General features: G+C 42.5%; 1 protein-coding gene across 3 annotated transcripts in view; it reads left to right on the plus strand.

Moving 5' to 3' along the window:
- ROR1 (receptor tyrosine kinase like orphan receptor 1) overlaps positions 1-20,286 on the plus strand; it is a 410,068-nt gene that overhangs the window by 364,376 nt on the left and 25,406 nt on the right. For 2 of the 3 annotated variants that reach the window (XM_067726407.1, XM_067726408.1), the window contains exons 5-7: positions 6,974-7,101; positions 9,201-9,518; positions 10,779-11,024. In XM_067726407.1, the coding sequence (XP_067582508.1) occupies positions 6,974-7,101; positions 9,201-9,518; positions 10,779-11,024 (692 nt within the window). Of the gene's footprint in view, positions 1-6,973; positions 7,102-9,200; positions 9,519-10,778; positions 11,025-11,563; positions 12,473-20,286 lie in introns of those variants that run through there. The other variant, XM_067726409.1, reaches the window with a different exon arrangement.

Genomic DNA, 20,286 nt, shown 5'->3' on the forward strand with positions numbered 1-20,286 from the left:
AATTCTTAATTTTATCATGTATCCCCCTTTTTAATGAAAAGACAGAGCTGATTTTCACCTTTAAGAGATCTGACTGCACCTCCCAAGGGAGAACCTGCCTATGAGGTGGGGAGCTTTGCACCCAGCCCCAAGCTTACTAGTGCCAGCCCTGGGAAGCACCGTGGGTGTGGATCTGCCATGGCTGTGCTCTAACCAGATCAGGGTAATATGTGGCCTGATTTGCAAATTTAAAAAGGGATACCTTCCGTCATTTATGTCCATGATGGTCTTTGGAGAAGCAAATGTAACTTACCAGTTATATTTGCATTGGTAAAATGAAATTACCTCCCACATGAGAGGAAATAACCCGAACTTTGCTAAATTGCTAACTGGAGCACACCTAGGGATACTACAGCTCTTTGAACTGCATGATGGATTTCCTTCAAACCAAGATTCAGGGCTCTGGGGACAGGCATCTTGATGGGATTTCATCTCCATGGCTCAAAATGGGGCTTGTAAGAGACACCGAGTGGGGTAAATTCAGAAGTGTTGGAAGATGCCACTCAAGGCGGTCAGTCCCCCATGAGGCTGCCAGGTTGTGGGCTTGCGGAGCACTGTCTCTGGCATTCCAGCTGAAGAACCGTGAGAATCAGAACAGAAAAACCTGCTGGGACTGTGTCAAATGCCAGCGCTTTTGGCCAGTGAGTGCGCTTGGAAACACGTCCCAAAATCCCTCCCCAGCTCTGAAGCTTAAAATTCCCACTTACTGCTCCTCTCTGTTGCTCCCTCTACCTTGTCCCTTGTGTATAAATGAGATTTTTCATACAAATTGAGGTGACATTCACATAACTTAAAATTAACTATTTAAAAGCGAGCGATCCCATAGCAGTTAATACATTTACAATGCTGTGCAACCACCATCTCTCTCTAGTTCCGAAACATTTTTATCACAACGAAATAAAACTCTATACCCATGGAGTAGCTATTCCCTATTCCTTCCTTCCTACAGCTCCTGGTTACCACCAGTCTGCTTCCTGTCTTCATGGATTTACTCATTCATGTCAATGGAATCGTATACTATGTGGCCTTTCTCATCTGGTTCATTTCATTTACCATAATGGTTTGGAGATTCTTCCACAGTGTAGCATGTTTCAGTACTTCGTCCCTTTTTCGTGGTGAATAATACTCCACCGTATGGACCTACCACATTTTGTCTATCCATTCAACTGTTGGTGAGCCTTTGGGGTTGTTTCTACTATTGTGAATAGTGCTGCTATGAACATTTGTGTACAAATATTTGTTTGAGTCTCTTGAGATCCTTTTGTTTGAGATTTTATAGTTAGCAAAGTCCCTTCATGTCCATTCTCTTCCTATTAAGGAGGAGCATGCATTTTGACTAGTCGTATTACCCCAAAGGGGAACATGTGAGGGCCTCACTCATCAGTAAGAATCACTTCGGCTTGACTAAGCCTGTCAGGCCCCAGCGTAAAATCTGGTGCAGAAGAAAGTGGTTTCCAGTTTGGAGGGTCCTTCTGGTATGGAGAGGGTCCATGTCTGAGAGCTAGCCTAGGCCATCTCCATGTCTGTTATGTCTATTACAGTTCTGTTGGTCAGTCTGTGCACAGTGGGGTGGGGGTAGAAACAGCTCTCAGCAGCAACCTCTCCCTAATTCAGCTCTTATTTACTGAGCTGTGCACTGTGCCAGGCCCTGGATTTACGAAGCCAAATCAGACATGGTCCTTGCCTTAGAGTGGTGGTGAAGTGGGCACTACATAACATGAAGCCAGAAATGTGTGGGAGTGGTGTGATAAAGGTGCTGGACGGGGGCGGGGGGGAGTGGAGTGGGCGGTGACTGACTTTCCTGGGGGAGTTGGAGCACTGGGTTCTTAAAGACATAAAGGCAACCACAAGGTGAGAAAGAGGATGGAGGGAGCGCTGGGTCCCAGGAAGAGAACAGGCAAAGCCGGGAGAGCAGCAAAGTGCATTCCTTGTTTGGAGACTACCAAGGTCAATAGCATGGCTAGTCTCATTGAGTTCACAGGCTCATCAGGCCAGGAACCAGGCTGGAAAAATGGGCAGGAACTAGGGAAAGGCCTTGTGTACTACAGTCAAGAAACTGTGGTGAGTCAGAAACTAGGATGAATTTTAGGCAGGAAATGACCTGATCAAGTCTGTGTTTTGAAAAGATCCCTTTGTAACAAGTGACTGATGAACCAGTCTCCCATACCCTCCCTCCTGGTCTGCCTTCTCTGTCATCTCACTGGCCGTAGGCTGGCCCTGGACTGAAGTGCAAGGCCAGGAAGATTGCCTTCCTCTTCACACATGGACCTCTCATCGATTGCCCCACCCTCCTTGTATACAACTTTCAACAAAGATGAAAGTACCAACAGCAGTTAATAAAAAATCCATCTATACTGAGCTCTTCCTGACCGAGTATGTCCTCTCTCCTGGAAGTATTTGAATTTCGAAGTAGGCCAAGCTCAAACAAATGAGTGAACTGTTCATGACGGGAATTCAGCCACGCAGGGATAGGCACAGATAGATTCTGATAAAGTTGTTTGGAAGATTAAATGAGGTCATTCGAGGGCCTTCCCGATACCCTCACGCCATAGCCCCTCCTGCTCATCTGTATACAGTAAGGTTGCCACCCCCACCCCCCGCCATCCTGTAACACTTTCTTTCTTTTTCTTTTGAAATATTTATATTTAAGAAAAGTGGCACAAGTAGTCCAGAGTTTCCCTATGCTCTTATCCCATTACCCCTAATGTTAATATCTTGCATCAACATCGTACTGTTATCAAGAGTAAGAAATTAATATTGGTACAACGCTACTAACTGATCTACAGACTTCATTCCGTTTTCACCAGTTTTTCTACGAATATTAAGGGTTTCTTTGGAAATCCTGTGTCTAAGACAACAGTTGAGTTTGCTCTCTTGTCTGCCTTAAATTGAGGCACGCTTCAGAAACCCTGCTCTCCCTGGAAACACTAAAGAGAGCGCCAGCAGGCCTCTGGTGATCCAAACTTGGCACATCTCCATTCTGGCATCCATTTGGGTATTCTGCGTCCTTTTACTCCCCGTACCCCACCTACCCGCCCATCCTTTCTCCTCCTTTCCTGCTCCTCACTCTCAAAAAACTACATCGTGGGCTTCCCAGACCCCACACTACACAATGCGTCGTTTTCATTTTCGGAGAGCTCTCGAGAGCCTTCTTCCAGGCCCAAGAGGTTTGCCAAGGAATGTGTAGCTATTGACTCCCACTGTCACTGTCAAACTCCCGTGGGCAGTGTTTCCCAATTCTCGATCCGTGGTGCTTCCTGAGTAGATACTCCTACTGCTGCCACATTGGTCATCATTGCTGTCAGCTCGCGTGACCATCCCTCATAAGCTCCTTGCTCTGGGGAAGGGGGAGACCCCAGAGGTGGAGGGCAAACTGTTTGCTTTTCCCTATCACATGACAGAGACTTCGGAAGGTTGAAGGGCTGGTAACACAGTCACTAAATTACCTTTATGAAAAGCAGGAGTGCCCATCACAAAGCTCCCGGGCATCCTGACATCACGATGAGGTAGCTGGCACACGTCTGTGCCAGCTGCTGTGATAAATGGCCAGGATTCCGTTTGCCCTCTCCTAGTGCGCTTTTCTTCTCCCTAGAACGCAGCCTCGGGCACGCTCGCAGCAAGTGCCCTTGCACTCTTTCTGCCTTGCTGCTTCATGTTTTCAATTTGCTGAGCATGGAGGGCATCAACGATGAAAGAAGAGAAAAGCATAAAGCTGATTAATGTTGGAGGAGCGTTTGTTCCCCTCCAGCCACAGCCAGCAGGGAAAATGGAAAGGATGAAAGGTGATTGCGACTTGATGTTTAAAAGAAAATCTTTTTGCTACCCAGCAGATACCAAAACATCTTCACAGTAGAAGACCCCTGTAAGCAATGCAAAAATGTCTATAGCCAGCCATTTGAAAGGAAGCTGTGTACCATGGTTACAAGTGACAGTCTGGGGCAAATCTAGTTCTTCTGCTTGCTGTGTCACATTAGACAAGTTATTTGCTCTTTCTGACCCTATAGTTTTCTCATCTGTAAAATGAGAATAATTACACCTTCACCTTCTGTATAAGACTGTTGTCAGGATTAAATGACTTAATATTGATTTTATACATAAATGAAATTGAACAGTGCCTGGCACAGAGTAAAGGCTCATTACAAAGCCTCTTATTATTAGGCTGATTTAATTTAAAGTAGTATTGAAAAGTAGGACATCATTACAGATCCAACAGCCTGGTATTCAAGCTTCAGTTTGAATTTTGAGTTTAAATCCTAGCTCCACAACTTACTGGCTTTGTGAATCTGAGCCAGTTACTTAACTTCTCTGAACTTGAGTTTCTCCCTCTGATAAATAAGGATAATAACACCGCACAAGGGGCTACTTTGACGAAAGCACTTAGCACAGTACTCAGCACAAAGAGTGGCAGACACTTCATACATGTTTATTTTTCTAGTGCTGTGGTTCTCCACCACATTCAAATCACCTGAGACCTTTTTAGAACGCATGAATACCTAAGCTGCATCCCCAGAGACTGACTTAATAGGTCCGAGGTGGGGTTTGGGCACTGGTATTTTCGAAAGCTTCCTAAGGAGATTGTATAAGCAAACAGGACTGAGAACTACTCCCTAGCAGGTGACATTACATACTGTTTTTTTTTAATTTTGTTTGTTTTGTTTTTTATATCTGTCCCCAAGAGACTAGCCAGAATATCAAGAATTCTGGGCACAGTCAAAAATTTAATACACCTGCAGCTCTAAGCCCTTGATAAGAGATATGCCGCCAAGGAATTGCATTCCATTTTATTCCGAGAAACTGTATTCAAAGGGTCTGTTTAGAATCTTGAACTGGAAAGGTGGTAAGAAGTTTAGCCTAAGCCTCACACATAAAATATGGAAACTCCCAGTAGGTCAGGGATTTATATCTGGGGGTAATTCCAGGGTTTTGTCCTCCCAAGAGATATAAATTGAGGCCTTGAGGGTTTAATGTGGGGGAGGAAGAAGTGTTCTCATAATGACACCTTAAAAATCCAGAGCTCTGCTAATGCCTAGGGATAGAAAAGCATCGTCTGTAATAGTGGGGATGGGAGTTGGGGGGTGCATTCTGGTCTCCGGACTTCAGTCTCCAAGATCCCAAGGCTGGGTCATCGAGAAACTTCTTTCTCCCCATAGGTTTATGATTAGCTACCCAATAAAAGTGGGGCTAATTTTACAACCCAAGTAAAATTTAAGCCAAAAAGGCTTCAACACTAGGATTTATGAAAGTAAACATTTAGAGTGCTTGCCGGATTTTGCAACATTAAAATTTCAGTGTCTTTATGTCAGGTATATGATATATTCATTTGTACGTGTGCTTAAAGATTATGGTTTTAAGAGCTTTGCACTGCGAACTATTTGGAGGACTACACTGAAGATACTGCTCCCATCTCCACCTTCAGAATGACTGTTTTAGTGAATAGGGAGTAGAAAGCAACTGAAAACCAGTGTCTTTGAAGGATCAGCTCTATCAGATTTTTTCACCTGGTTTCCTATTCTAGTGGGCTTTCTAGACTCCCTCACTGAACCCTCAGGTGTGGAAGTCCAGGGTCACAGCACTGACCACAGTCGCTTTTACAAAGTGGAGGCTTAGTAAATAATTCTCCTTTAAATAAATGTCTTCTTCGGTTACTGTAAGTGCTTTAATAATAATTGTATGTTACCTCAGTGTAGCGCTTTTTAAAAGCTTTTACACGACTTGATAGGATCCTCATGACTGTGACTTACAGGGTCGAGAGGTCAATTATTAGCTTCATCTTATAGATAAGAAAACCATAGCTCAGAGGACTTGGGAGGTTGCCTAAGGATATGCAAATGTTAAATGTAGAAGGAGAATTTTGTTCTCCTGATTTTTGCTCTAAAGTACTTTAACTTAGAAGCTAAAGAGGAAAAATGATGGTTTGTTCAGATGATGTGTTGATTCCAGCCAGGTTAATGGGGGAGGAGCATCCAGACTAGAAGTCCGCCCGTAAACCTGGCAGATAGCCTTCTGCTTGGCTGTGGTCTGCCTTTCAGAAGCAGATTGATATTCTGTACTCTGGTGTCTTGAGATTATCATAGGCCCTTGTGGGAGGTTTTGGCCTCTGTCCTTTCAAGCTGAACCTGCCATCTTGGGTCCTAATCTCCAGCCTTAGATCTCCAGCCATTTGCCAGACTGTCACTAATCACATCACTTTCTGGTATCCCCTTGTCTTCAGAATAAAATCTCTGCCCTCTCTTTTATTATTGTCATTTGAGGCAGCAAAAATTTTTTAAAGATCATTTTTTTTAAGTTTTAGGGGATTAGGAAAGCAAGCATCCATTGGCATTTGCTCTGGATTTCCTGGGATTTAGTGACTCATTTGAAATTGTCTGGTCCGTGGTTTGCCATGGACCTCTCTCTGCAGGGTGGAGAGAATAGGTCTCGAGCAGGAGCCATGTAACTGGACTGCCCTCTGGTTTTTTTCCAGCTGCCCCCAGCTTCTCACCCCGTGGAGTCTCCTAACTGACATATCAGTCCGAGTGTACCTTGGTGATAACGCGCCCACGCCTTTGTAGCAAATGAAGAGGAAATAATCTGTGCTTAAAAAACGAAAAACTGTAGAACATGTGCCCAGATTTCCAACTCATTCCCTCTTTACTCTTACAACTACATCATCTTCCAGCCCACCACCAGCTGCGAAAATAAAAGTGTTTTCTCCCATATTTAAGGATGATTTTGTGCTTCAGGATGATTTTTCTGGGGGTGAAGGAAACTTGACCGACGTGACCAATAGATGTTTTAAACGATGGAGGGAACTGAGGAAAAAGTCGGACTCCTTAGCCCACTCTTTAGGATACTGCGCCCGACTGCGCCCCCTAGTGACTGTCTGGGGCATCGCGCAGTCAGAGCCAACTGCAAGTGTGTACTGCACCCTCTAATGTCTGTGCTCTGTTTTTAGAGATGAGTACGAAGAAGATGGATTCTGTCAGCCGTACAGAGGGATTGCGTGTGCAAGATTTATTGGCAACCGCACTGTCTATATGGAGTCTCTGCATATGCAAGGGGAAATAGAAAATCAGATCACAGGTAGGTAGCAATGAAATTATATTTATACTTTGCATAACAATTTTTCTCGCCAGAAGTTTTACAGAGCTCTTCTCTTGACAAAGGATTAGGCTAAGCATAGGGGTTAGGAGCAGGGCCATAAAAAAGCAGGAGATGCAATCTCTGCTCTGGAATTTACATTAGAATAATTTATTGAGTTTGCCCTTAGAGGAAAAGGAGGCTTTGAGAAGTCTCACATTCATTCAAACACTCAATAAATATTATTGGCTGCCTTTGGCATACCAGGACCTGGGCTGGGCACTGGGGATGTGATGCTGTGGGGAATAAGCCAGGTACGTTTCTGCCCTCACAGAGCTTACTGTTTGGAAGCAACGTTGTGTCGACTGAAAGCAGATGAATTTAGAGTCCATAATTCTGGATGCTAATCCCAATATTGCCATTACTGTGACTTTGGGGAAAGTCTCTTACTCTCCATGGAAATCTCTTTCTTTCCCTGTGAAGTGAGCGAGGAGGCAGGATGATCATAGGTCTCTTCCTGCTCTAGCTTTCTCTATTTTACCCTTCACTTTCCTGAATTGAAAGTATCTTTTTCATGGAAATCTGATAGTGAGGCACTACCTAGCACGCGTGAGGTACGTAGTGTCGGCCACCTTGCACGATTTCGTACACCTAGTCCTGGTGGTTGCGGCCGCCTGTGCCTCTCCCATTAGTGTAGTTATTATGCCTCTGTGCCCCGTACCCTGGCAACACATTAAAATGGCCTTTCTGAAATTCTAATAAGGTTGCCAGCTTTAGCACTGAAAAATACAAGACACCCAGTTATATTTGATAATTTTTTAGTATATGTCCCAAATGTTTATCTGAAGTTCACGTGTAACTGGGTCCTTTGTAGTTTATCTGGCAACTCTAGGATCTAAGAGAGGCAAGAACAAACCCAAGGCAGGCACACAGAACAGCCAACAGTCCAGAAACTATGTCCCGTGAGGACTTTGAAGGAGCTGAGAGAGGGCCAGGGGAGCTATTTAACCCGAAGAAGCAGCTGTAGGAAGATGTATTTGCCCATTGCGAAAGCCCTCAGGCTTTCAAGCGGAAAGACTCTGTGAAATTCCAGAGCGGAAGCAGGACTGTTGGGGAGGGGCTATTGAAGAAACCTTTCAACCTAGTAAAAACATTTGAACATACTTTTTACTAAGTATTCACAAAAATAAATGGGAGTTCTGATATAAATATTTGGTCACCCAATTATATTAATCCTCTCTTGGACATTTTCAATGGATATCAGCTTACTGGAAAGTATTAACATTTTTTTTTTAATCCATTTAACTTTTTTAACACAGCATTTCCCAAACTTGTTTGCTTATGGAACCCCAACTTCTCAAACACTTTTAACATTCTACAGAATTAATGTTCTGAGGAACATACTTTGGGAAACTGTACTAACAACCTCTTAGGCTGCCTTGTGAGTATAAGCTCCTTGTCAGTAGAGTTATGCAAAGGCTAGTGCCCTTTTTGTACAGGGATAAGAGGTTAGGCTAAGTGACCACTAATATTCTATAATACACACTGAAACAACTGAGTTGTGCTCTTCGAGAACTTCCAGATGAGTTGCCTCATTTTCAGAAGATGGAATAGAAAGTATTCAAGCCACAAAGAAATTAAACAAGTTACCCAGAGTCATCCAGCAACTCAGAGGCAAGACACAGAACTAAATCCTGTGATGGGGCTCAGTCACTGCATAAAGCAAGTTCTGCCCTGCAGCTGTCACATGTTTTAGAAGCCTCACAAAACTAATAAAAAGTACCGGATGAAACGCAAAGTTCTGTTGCTTTGTAGTAAAAATGAAAAATATATTGTACTTTAACCTAATTAATTCTTTTTATTAGGAAACGGTACATATGTAACTTAATCCTGTTTTTTTAACTTTGTAGTCAAAATTATTTTTTTCAAGCCAGTGAAAGTAAGCTGCTTAGACATCTGAAATGAATCTCCTTCTCTTGGCCTTGTCTGTTTGAGCACAGCAGATTCTTTCCAATGTGTGTTTACATCTGATATCTGTTGACTAGATAACCGGGAGAGATAAACCCTGCCCCTGGGGGTTAATAATTGTGTTTGTTTTCCAGCTGCCTTCACCATGATCGGCACCTCCAGTCACTTGTCTGATAAGTGTTCTCAGTTCGCCATTCCTTCCCTGTGCCACTACGCCTTCCCGTACTGTGACGAAACCTCATCTGTCCCAAAGCCCCGGGACTTGTGTCGCGATGAATGTGAAATCCTGGAAAATGTCCTGTGTCAGACAGAATACATTTTTGCGAGATCAAATCCCATGATTCTGATGAGGCTGAAACTGCCGAACTGTGAAGATCTCCCCCAGCCAGAGAGCCCCGAAGCTGCAAATTGTATCCGGATTGGAATTCCCATGGCGGATCCTATAAATAAAAGTAAGTGGTAGCCCGTGACCTTCTGTGCTGCCTCGGGGGCCGGCAGCCGCCTGAAAACTGGATCTTGATCCCTAGTGATGGTTCGTGTTGATAGATTACCTTCCGATGGGCCAAATACCGTGTGGGGCTGAGCATTCAGCGGTGGATGAGAGGCAGTGCCTATCTTCAAGAAGTTGCATGACGATGATAATTTTAAAATATGGTTTCTGGTTCCTTAATAACTTAAAAATAGAATTGCCATACGTCCCAGCAGTGCCACTCCTGGCTATATACCCGAAAGAATTGAAAACAGGTGTTCAGACAAAAACTTGTACAGAAAGGTTCATGACAGCTCTATTCACCACAGCTAAAAGGTGGAAGCAGCCCAAATGTCCATCAGTAGGTGAGTAGATAAATACATTGTGGTATATCCACATAATGAAATAGTATTCATCCATGAAAAGGAGTAAAATCCTGTTACATGGTACAACATGGCATGAACCTTGAAGATACTGTCATAGAAAGAAGCCAGACACCATTGTATGAGTCCATTTATATGAAATATCCATAGTAGACAACTGCATAGAGATAGAAAGCAGATTAATGGTGGCCAGGGGCCGGGGGAAGGGGAGAGTGGGCAGTGACTGCTTAAGGAGCATAGAGTTTCTTTGGGGGATAATGTAAGTGTTCTAGGATGAGATAGAGGTGAAGGTTGCACAATATTTTGAATGTTCTAAATGCACTAATGGTAAATTGTACGATATGTGTGTTGTGCCACAATTTAAAAAATATGTATATGGAGGCTTACCTCCATCCTCCTTCGTCTCACCTCCATGAAACAAAAGACTTTTTCTGTGCATTTCCCATGTGCACTGGCATGGCAATGGCCCTAACCCCTGGCAGAAACCCATAGTGCCCTGCCGCTAACTAACATTTTCTGAGAACTAGATTCTTTATTACAGGACTCATGTGCAGAAATGGAAGAAACAGTCCCTGCACCATTCACTAGGAAATGACTCCAGTGCCCCCAGGTCCCACCCCAGTTCTGATTCTTTTCTGTGTTCAATATCAAAAATACTTGTGGAGGACTGGTTCTCTTCCTGAAGCATAAGCTGTAAATCCTCCCAGGAATGTCACTGCAAGGCCCGCTCTGTGTCCCATCAGGGAAGCCTCGGCCGTGAGGGTAATCGCACGTCCTCCCTCCAGAAACTGCTGGCCGGGAGCTCCTGCACCTCCTCTGCTTCTCTCTCACAGTTTGGGCTCTTCTTCTGTGTTTTTCAGATCACAAGTGCTATAACAGCACAGGTGTGGACTACCGGGGAACTGTCAGTGTGACCAAATCAGGGCGCCAGTGCCAGCCGTGGAATTCCCAGTACCCCCACACACACACCTTCACCGCCCTCCGCTTCCCAGAGCTGAACGGAGGGCACTCCTACTGCCGCAACCCAGGGAATCAGAAGGAAGCTCCCTGGTGCTTCACCTTGGATGAAAACTATAAGTCTGACCTGTGCGACATCCCAGCATGTGGTAAATACCGTCATTGCCTTTAAAGGATTCAGTCACTTTAAAAGATCCGCACTCCATGCCCCTTCCCTTAGGAGAATCGTGTAAGGGGGCAAAGGAGACTGATAGTGTTTGTTTGATCTCAAACTGTTTCTAGGATAGATAAACCTTGCTGCTTTGACATAAAACATGTTTTAGGCTACCAAAGCACACTCTCAAGGAGGAAACTGCTTTTATCCCTGCAGCCATTGTGTTAGTGTGTATAACAGGCACCGTCTCCCCAGAAGTACAGCTTATCACCATCATTCATGTAGTGAAATGTGTTACCCACGATGGTCTGTGTCCAAGTGTACCTTTTTTAGCACAACAGGTGTATTGGAAGCAGAAAGAGAATTGTTTTCCCTGTGTCCTTGAGAATACCCACAAGGGAGGATGAATCTATAGCCATTACTCAGTGATCCAAGGCAACCTGTGGATAAACTGTGTCCTTCATCTCATCCTTTTATACTGCAGAAGTATAGAAAGAAAATGAAGTCTCTGAATCAGTTTGTTCCTTTTTCTAGAAAATATTTGGAAGGTAGGAGAAAGAGAATGGAAATGCTGCTGATACCTGGAGTCTCAGACTTTTTTGGAACTGACTCAACATCCTTATCCTAGTTCTACTGATAATGTCATCTGGGTTTCCCAGGCGTAGTGGGAGAGTCAGGATGTCACAGGAAAGCCACACCAAGTAAAATGGAGCTAATAATGATATACATCCAGGGTTTATTGAGAGAATAAATGAGTTGATATCTGGAAAACTCTACAATGTCTGGAAGATAATAAATGTTTAATAAATATTTTCTAATGTAATTATTATATAGTCAATATATAAAGAGGAATTTATTATAATTAGTATGTAGTCTTCACATATAGAGGAATGCTTGCTCTCAGTTTAGCAAATATTGTTTGAGCCCACTATGGAGTCAGGAGTGTGAAAAAGGAAGAAAATACGATTCGTGTTACAATTGCAATGCAGTGTGTGTGATATAGTAGAAGTTAGCACAAATGCTGTGGAGTAAAGAAGAGGAAGCTAAAACATACTACAGAGGTCATTAGGAAAAAGTAATAAAAATATTAAAAGAACCCTTAGTGATAAAAATTTGGGAAACTATTATACTACAGTTTCATTCTTACATGTTACCTGTTACCACGGTATCTTTTCCTGCAAAATGATTTTATAAATGGTTAAACATACTCAGTTTGAGAAAGAGGTAAGCAGACCCTTTTTGTGTCGCTGGGCTTTAAAATGCCTTCATATGCAGCATAAAGAACAAATTATGAAGTTAACTCTTCCAGAGCCACCATTGGAAACATCAAAGCAAATTATCCTGTATTTTTTAAATGGTTTGCACTTAAAATTTATGACTTTTCCCAATGTTGCTATATTCAACATTAATAGGAAAGGAATAAAATAAAATGTAGATTTATAATCATTTACTTAGTTGCCTCATCCCTTCTCCTACACCAGGTAGGTGTGAAGATTTGCAAGAGAGCCAGGTATAAAAGCAATACTTACTGAGCATTTCCCATGTGCCAGGCGTCATTCTTAGAGTTTCAGAGGCTTTATTTAAGATAAGGGGGTTAAGAGGGTTAAGAATACCCTCACGTTGTGACAGGTATTCTTAACCCTATGCTGCCAAGGAAGAAACGGAGGCTCAGAGAGCAACAGAGTCACCCCGCTAGTCTGACTCCAAACTCATCTTCCTGTTACTTCACTGTGCTATCTCAGGAGACTGACGTATGTCCTTAAGGAAACCCAATGAATTATTTTAAGGAGGAAACACATTGTTTACTCAACTCTGGGTGAACACCGTTGTCCTTTAGGTGACTTCTGACCCTTAATTTCCAACTATAATCCTCATCAGAAGTAGGGAGATAATCAGACATAGCGAACATACTTGTGGTTGCCAGGGGGGAGGGGGATGGGGGAGGGAAGAATTGGGAGTTTGGGATTAGCAGATGCAAACTAGTATACATAGGGTTGGATAAACAACAAGGTCCTCCTCTGTAGCACCAGGAACTATATTCAATACCCTATGAAAAAGAATGTATACCAAGATATGTATATCTGAGTTACTTTGCTATAGAGCAGAAATTAACACATTGTAAATCAACTATGCTTGAAAACAATTTTTTAAAATAATATAAAAATAAAGAAGTAGGGAGATAATTTGCTCATAAACTGGAAGATTTGTTGATAATCAGATTCAAGCTTTATTACAATTAGTTTAAGTCAAGATTCGAAATGATACCTAAAACATGTATTGCTTTCCATTTCAACAGTGTTCCTAAAGCAGTCAGACAAACACACTCTCCAAAAGATGAAAGAAACCCTTGAACAGTCTTTCAGACTGTGGACACAGAAAGAACGACCACCTATACTACCTACCATGTGCCTGCACGGTGCTTTGTACTTTACGTCTTCATCTCCATTTAAAACTCATCACCACGCTATGGGATAGATGTTATTACCATATTCCACCAAGGTTCAGAAGGGTTAAAGGACTAGTCTAAATGAGACAACTCATGGGATTGGACCTTGAACCCTCGTCTACTTGCACATAGCTCTGACCAAACTCAAAGCTTGCACTCTTTCCCCAGACACTCTGCTGTTTCCCATTTAAAGATTTTTCAGAAATAAATAAAAGAGTGACAATAGGGTCAACCTCTGGATTTCAGTATACTGAGTCCCATAACATGATACGACAACTAAACATGTTCCCTTGCTGATGAAGAATTCCATCATAGTATTGCTCAGTATATTATTATTGTATTAATCAGTACAGTGATGTTGGAAACCCTAAGATATTTCTTTTTGAATATCAATCTGCATAATTCTGAGGACAGGTTCATTCTAGTCCTATGAGGGATAAATTTAGATGAAAGTTAAATCTGCAGATAACAAGCCAGTTTTCACCACTTACAATAATACTTTTTTTAAAAAGAAATTTTCATTTCATTTGGAAAGAAAACAGTTCCTTTTGAATTCTTCAGGCCAAACCACAAATACATCCATTAAAGGAACAGGGACTCCTTGACATGTGATCAATAAGAAGCTGCTGAGAGGCCAGCGGCTCCCCAGGGTATGAAATAAAGAAGAGAGCAGGTCGGCATCAACTGTTGCTCCAAGGCAAGGCTTCTTGTAATTGCCCCTTCATAGCCCACCTCTAACAAAATAATCATACTAGAATCCTACTTTTCTTTTTTTTTTTTGCGGTACGTGGGCCTCTCACTGCTGTGGCCTCTCCGTTGTGGAGCACAGGCTCTGGACACGCAGGCTCAGCGGCCACGGCTCACGGGCCCAGCGGCTCCGGGGCACGTGACATCCTCCCAGACCGGGGCACGAACCCGCGTCCCCTGCGTCGGCAGGCGGACTCTCAACCACTGCACCACCAGGGAAGCCCGTAGAATCCTACTTTTATAACATTTCATTAGAGCATATGATTTTTTTTCTCATTTCATCCTTACAAAAATCATAAAAGATAAAGCAGGAATTTCCTGCCCTACTTTAACATATGAGACAACCAAGGCCCAGGGAAGTGGTAGGACTGACCCAAGAACACAAATTAGTTAACAGAAACCAGGTCTCCTATCCCTAGGGCCACTCACTGCTGTTTGTTCTGTACCAGTGGTTCTCAAACAGGGCAAGTTTTGCCTTCCAGGGTGCATTTGGCAATATCTAGAGATGTTTTGGTCATCGCAGCTGGGTGGGGTTGGGGGATGCTACTGGCATCTATTGTGTAGAGGCCAGGGATGCTACTAAACATCCCAGAGTGCACGGAACAGCCCTCACAAAGGATTATCCAGCCCAGAACGCCAGTAGTGCCAGGTTTGGGGAGCGCTGAGACTGAATAAGAATTATACAATTTAGACTGTAGAATACAGCATATTGTATATACTGTGTAAATTATACAATTTAGACTATAGAATAACAATATTAAGCAACAGTTAACATTTAGTGAGTGCTTACAAAAAGCCACTCTGCAAAGAGTTTTTTATGCATTATCTCATATATAATAGTTCTATAACTGTATGAGTTGAGTTTTATTCTACCCAAGAAGAGAAAAATGAGACATAGGTTAAATAACTTGTCCAAGCCCTCATGGTTAATAAGAAGTAGACCCAGGACTCAGAACTATAGCCAGTCTTGTAAATTCTATGATTTATATATATGTGTATTTGTGTGTTTATGTATACAAATAGGTAGGTAGATGGATGGATAGATAGATGATAAATAGATTGATAGAGATACTGAGGATAAGTTTGCATCTTATAATGAGGTGTAAGCTGTGGGGCATATCTGAAATGAGTTATTTTCCTCCTTCCTCTCAAAGGGGATGGAGTCTCATGGGAATGTTCCTGCATTCTTTGTTAAGTCAAAGTTAAGGAGGTTTCAAAATCTCCAGGGGGTTTCTCATTTTCCTACTGATATCTTTTGTTTTCATTTCAACTAAGTAAGGCTAGAAGAAGTATAGACCTAATTAAATGCAGAATGTGAGCATTTGTTGTACTTTCTAGAATAAAGGCACTTGAGAACAGTCTGCCCCAGATTGTTTTATCTGTGAACTTTTACTCTAAGACAGAACATAAAATTAAACACAACCAAATATGTCTGCTGTGAATTCTGGGAATTGGCTCCGCGAGGGCTGTGTGCGTGTGCCCAGGCAGTGCCTGGGAAAAGCTAAAGAACAAAAGATAGTTTGAGCCAGACTTGACCTCTCATATTCCCTGTCTTTTCTTTCCTATCCCAGGCATCCAGCAATTAGAATGGTTATTATTTATTAATTCACTTACTAAAACCAATATGTGTTGAACTTCTACTACACTTTAGATTTTGCTAACAAGCCACACCCTCGTGTAGCTTACAATCTAGTGGAAGAATCAGATGAAAAAAATACAAATCACGTTAAGCACTGTCTTACAGTTCCCAGCGTTAATGTGTGCTGTTATGTGCTTTTCTGTTTGTGCCGTGATGTCTGCTGTTGGTTGAACACTGTGCTAAGTTCTTTACAGCAGCATCTGGCCTACGACTTAGCTGATGCTCAATAAAATGTGCTGAGTTAACCCTCATAATAACCACATGTTAAAGGTATCTCCTCCATTTTACCGATGGAGAAGCTGAGACAATGTTATTTTTACTAAAGCCAAGATCAGATCCACGGGACTCAAGGTCCAGCCTCTGTCCACCATACTACAACTACTTAAAGGACACATTCTAGCTTATTCAGAGGAATAAACATTCCTTTATAACTTTCCTCTTCCCTTTGATCCTTATGAGCTCTCTAGGTCTTTGATTTTCTTAGCTGAAGCTGCACAGATGCAGGAATGGAGCCCCCAGCCACAAGACATCTACTCTGAGACCCCAGGGTGCTCTAGTTAGCCGCAGCCTGATAGGGACTAGGTCCCCCGGCAGCTCCACCCAGGCCTCACAGCGTTTGTCCTTTTCCCATTAAGCCCTAGATCTCCTCCCTTCCTCGCAGCCCCAGGTCCCCAGTCCTCAGAGTTGGCCATCTTCTGTGAGATCCTGCCTGCAAACCTTCATTCACTACGCTCTCACCTCTAGTCACTGTGGCCACCTTCCAAGCCAAATACTGTGGGCTGGGTGGAAACAAAGTTGAAAAAGAAACATTTGCCTCTGTTCTTTCCAGCTGGCACCTAGGCACACCTCCCAGCTTCACAGCTTCACTGTAGCCCTTATCATTGCTTTTCTGTGCAGCCCTGAGTGGTGAACCGTGGAAAATATCTGTTTCTTTGGGAGCTCCTTTTGCAATGACCTAGCCATTTGCCCTTGTCCGTATTCTACCACAGAGCTTATATTCTGTCTCCCCAACTAATTGAGATCCCCTATTTCTTTCTTTCTTGAATTGTATGGTGAGGTGGAACCTTGATTACATTCATGTTTTCATATTCAAACCTTGGCCCTTTATTTCACTCTAGATAAGTCCTGAGCCACAGTTCTTCCACTAGCCAGGTCAGCATGTCCGATTCACCTCTAATTAAAGGTCTCTCCATCTACCAAACAACCAGAACTTCCAAACAGCAGTAGTCTAAGTCCCTTACATACGAACCTTCAGGTTGCAAACTTTCAAAGATGCAAACTCACGTTCCATCAGCGTCAGGCGTGAGTGAAATTGCAGCTTGCCCTCCATCTCCTATCGCTGACGATCCTTCAGCTCTACCATCTCCCACCTCCTCTCCCTCCTCCAGTCAGTAATTCTTCTTGCCTGTTCACTCGATGCCAGCCCCTGGATGCCAGCTGTTGAACTGTACTACTGTACTTTTCAAGGTACTGTAAGATTAAAAATGTTTTCTTTATTTTCTGTGTTTGTTTTTAATATATTATTTGTGTGAAAAGTATTATAAACCTATTACAGTACAGTACTATATAGCCGATTGGGTTAGTTGGGTACCTAAGCTAACTTTGTTGGACTTACGTACAAATTGGACTTACGAACGTGCTCTCAGAACGGAACACGTTCGCATGTAGGGGACTTACTGTGTTGTTTCTACACCTAAACCAGCTTCACTGAAGAGTACCCATTGATAAGAAAGTAGTGAACCATTTGGCTCAATTTGGAGTTTTCATACCTGGCCTGTTGCTTTTGTATTTCCTTTTAAGTCCTTGCCTTGCAACGGTTTGCCAAAGGGCACGTTGCCCAGTTCTGTGCCTGAATAGCCCTGACTTGTCCCATAACCTTACAAACACCCGCCCTGGGTTCTGCTTTGTCACAAACCATTTTCTCCAACGTGGTGGTTTACAGTTTGGGGCAAGGCAGATGCTTTCCAGATTGCGAACATTGCAGTTTTTAACTCGCTCTGTCAGCAGCCTTCTCCCATATTTCACAGAAGACCTGTTGTAAGGCAATTTGTCTTTCAGCCATTTCTTCAAACCAAAATTGAACATTACAGTGAATGGGGGCGGGCGGAGGGGAGGAGGTAGGAGGAAGGAATAGAGTACTGCTTTTTATAGTCTGAAGTTTTCCGGAAGAGTTGTTTTTGTGCTACAGAGATTTTCAAGATGTACTTTGGTCTCCAGTCTTTATATATTTTCGACAAAGTAAAGGACAATAGTTACCGAAAACTTGTAACTGAGTCATGTTATATAAACATTTTTCACCAGGAAATAATTTTCTCTCCAAAGTTTTTTTATTGTCCCCAGTATGCATTGAGTCATTTACGCAGTGTGTCAGCTACTCTAGCAATAAGCTTTTGGAAGCCCTTAACCCTTCGGGCCCAGTACCACGCCAATAGGAAATGCTGCTCGTCATCTTGGACTTTTGGTGACAGAATTCTGCTATAACACCACAATGATTGTTGTTATTGGCTTTGCATCAGTCAAGATTCTGGCAGGAAACAAAAGGCACAGGCAAATAGACTAAGAATTTTATAAAGAGATTGTTTTTAAAGGTGTTGGCAGAGTTGGGGTAAACCAATGAGGTACAGGACCTGGGGCTAGCAGGAGTGAGAAGCATTACCATTCTAGGCCTGGAGAGTCAAGGGAATGATCGGTTACCCCTCCCCATAGAGTACAGCTGAGGCTGAAGAGAGGGCTGTCCAGTGTGTGCTGTGGCCTTTGGTGGAGGGATGCAGAACACACCAACCCTACTCTCTCTTCTTGCCCTGGGGTTCTTCTTATCATACCAATGCCTCCTATCAGCTGGACATAACTGGAAGCCAGAGTCCATTACTCCTGTACATAGAGGTCAGCCTCAGCATAGAGCTGGATAGAAAAGGACTAAGACTGGATCTGGTGAGCTGAGGACACTCAGGGAAAATATTCATCACTGGCTTGAAAACAATTCCTTTGTAAGAGAGTCTGAAGTTCAGTAGGGGTCTAAATAAGGTATGTCAGTCAACTCAGTTTATAAGATCAGAGAATCTTGAGAGGAGCGTAGAAGTCAACCAGCCTCTGCTTGAACATGCCAGAGACCTCCAGAGACAGGGATATCTCTCTACACCAAAGTGATTATGGGGTGGCTCCCCCCGCTCAAAATCTGCCTTTGTATGCCAGAAACTAAAACTTGTATGTGAAATCTCCTGAATATTTTTTAAAAATGTGAGCCACTAATTCAAACTGGGGGGGGTGGGGGAAGCCTAGTAAGGAACAAGTGTATTTACTAGATCTGGTTTTTAACCTCTTGTGTCATTTCTCATCCAAATGTGAAGACATCTATTGCATCCTTCATTCGATTTTTTTCTTTGGTCTAAAGAGCATGTAGCTCTTCCCACCTTTCCTTCCACATCCTCTTTCTCCTCCTCTGGATGTTTCCTGCTCCTTCAAAGTCCTTCTTAAAAACATGACTCTTAGAGTAGAAAACTTTTGATGTCTTTTAACCAGAACCGACCAGAAGAGGACCATGATGTTCTTGACCATGACTCAGTCCTGCCAATGAAGGGTATTTCGTTGATATAATGCCATCTATGAAAATTTTTTGAGCAATTTCATCATGCTGTTGTTGGGTCCAACTGAGCCTTCAAGTCTTCACTAAAACTTATTAGTCTTCTTTTGTTTGTTCGTTTGTCTTTAATTTGGTTACCTCCAAAATTATTTAGTAGATTTGCTGAATCATGGACTTCTCTAAGCAAGGTCTTTAACCTAACTCCAAGCTATCATATTTATTTGTAAAATTTCAGCTGTTGGTTTAAGGGTCATTATTTTAGCCTGTTGTGTATGAATCTCTAAAATTTTATTTCTATAGTCAATTAGGTATCTTTCCTAGATTCAGGCCATTTTCAAGTTTGATAAACATATCACCATCAAGTAGTTGATGACAATGTTGAACAGGAAGGTTCTCTCAAGGATAGCCTTCTATAATTTGATGTTGTTTTGCTGATTAACACTGTTAGGGTACAGCCATGTGGTGAAGTACAAAACCATCTATTGATATGATTATCTAGCCCCCCATCTTTTGTCCATAAGGATATCATGCATCACCTGATCAAATGCTTTGCTAATGTTTAACTGTGCTTGGTCTACCACTCCAAAATAATCCTATCAAAGATGAAAGACATTTAATTTTATAAAACTTATTGGATTTTGGAACTTAAAAAATTAGCTCAACTAAAAAGTGGGCAAAGGACTTAAATAGACATTCCTCCAAAGATGATATACAAATGGACAACAAGCATATAAGGATATGCTCAGCATCACTTATAAAGATTAAAGTAATTAAAGAAATCAAAGCTACAATAAGATCTCACCTCATACCCATTAAGATGGCCACCATCAAAAAATAGAACATAG

The sequence above is a fragment of the Pseudorca crassidens genome, chromosome 2, assembly GCF_039906515.1.
Source record: "Pseudorca crassidens isolate mPseCra1 chromosome 2, mPseCra1.hap1, whole genome shotgun sequence".
Taxonomy (NCBI): Eukaryota; Metazoa; Chordata; class Mammalia; order Artiodactyla; family Delphinidae; genus Pseudorca; species Pseudorca crassidens.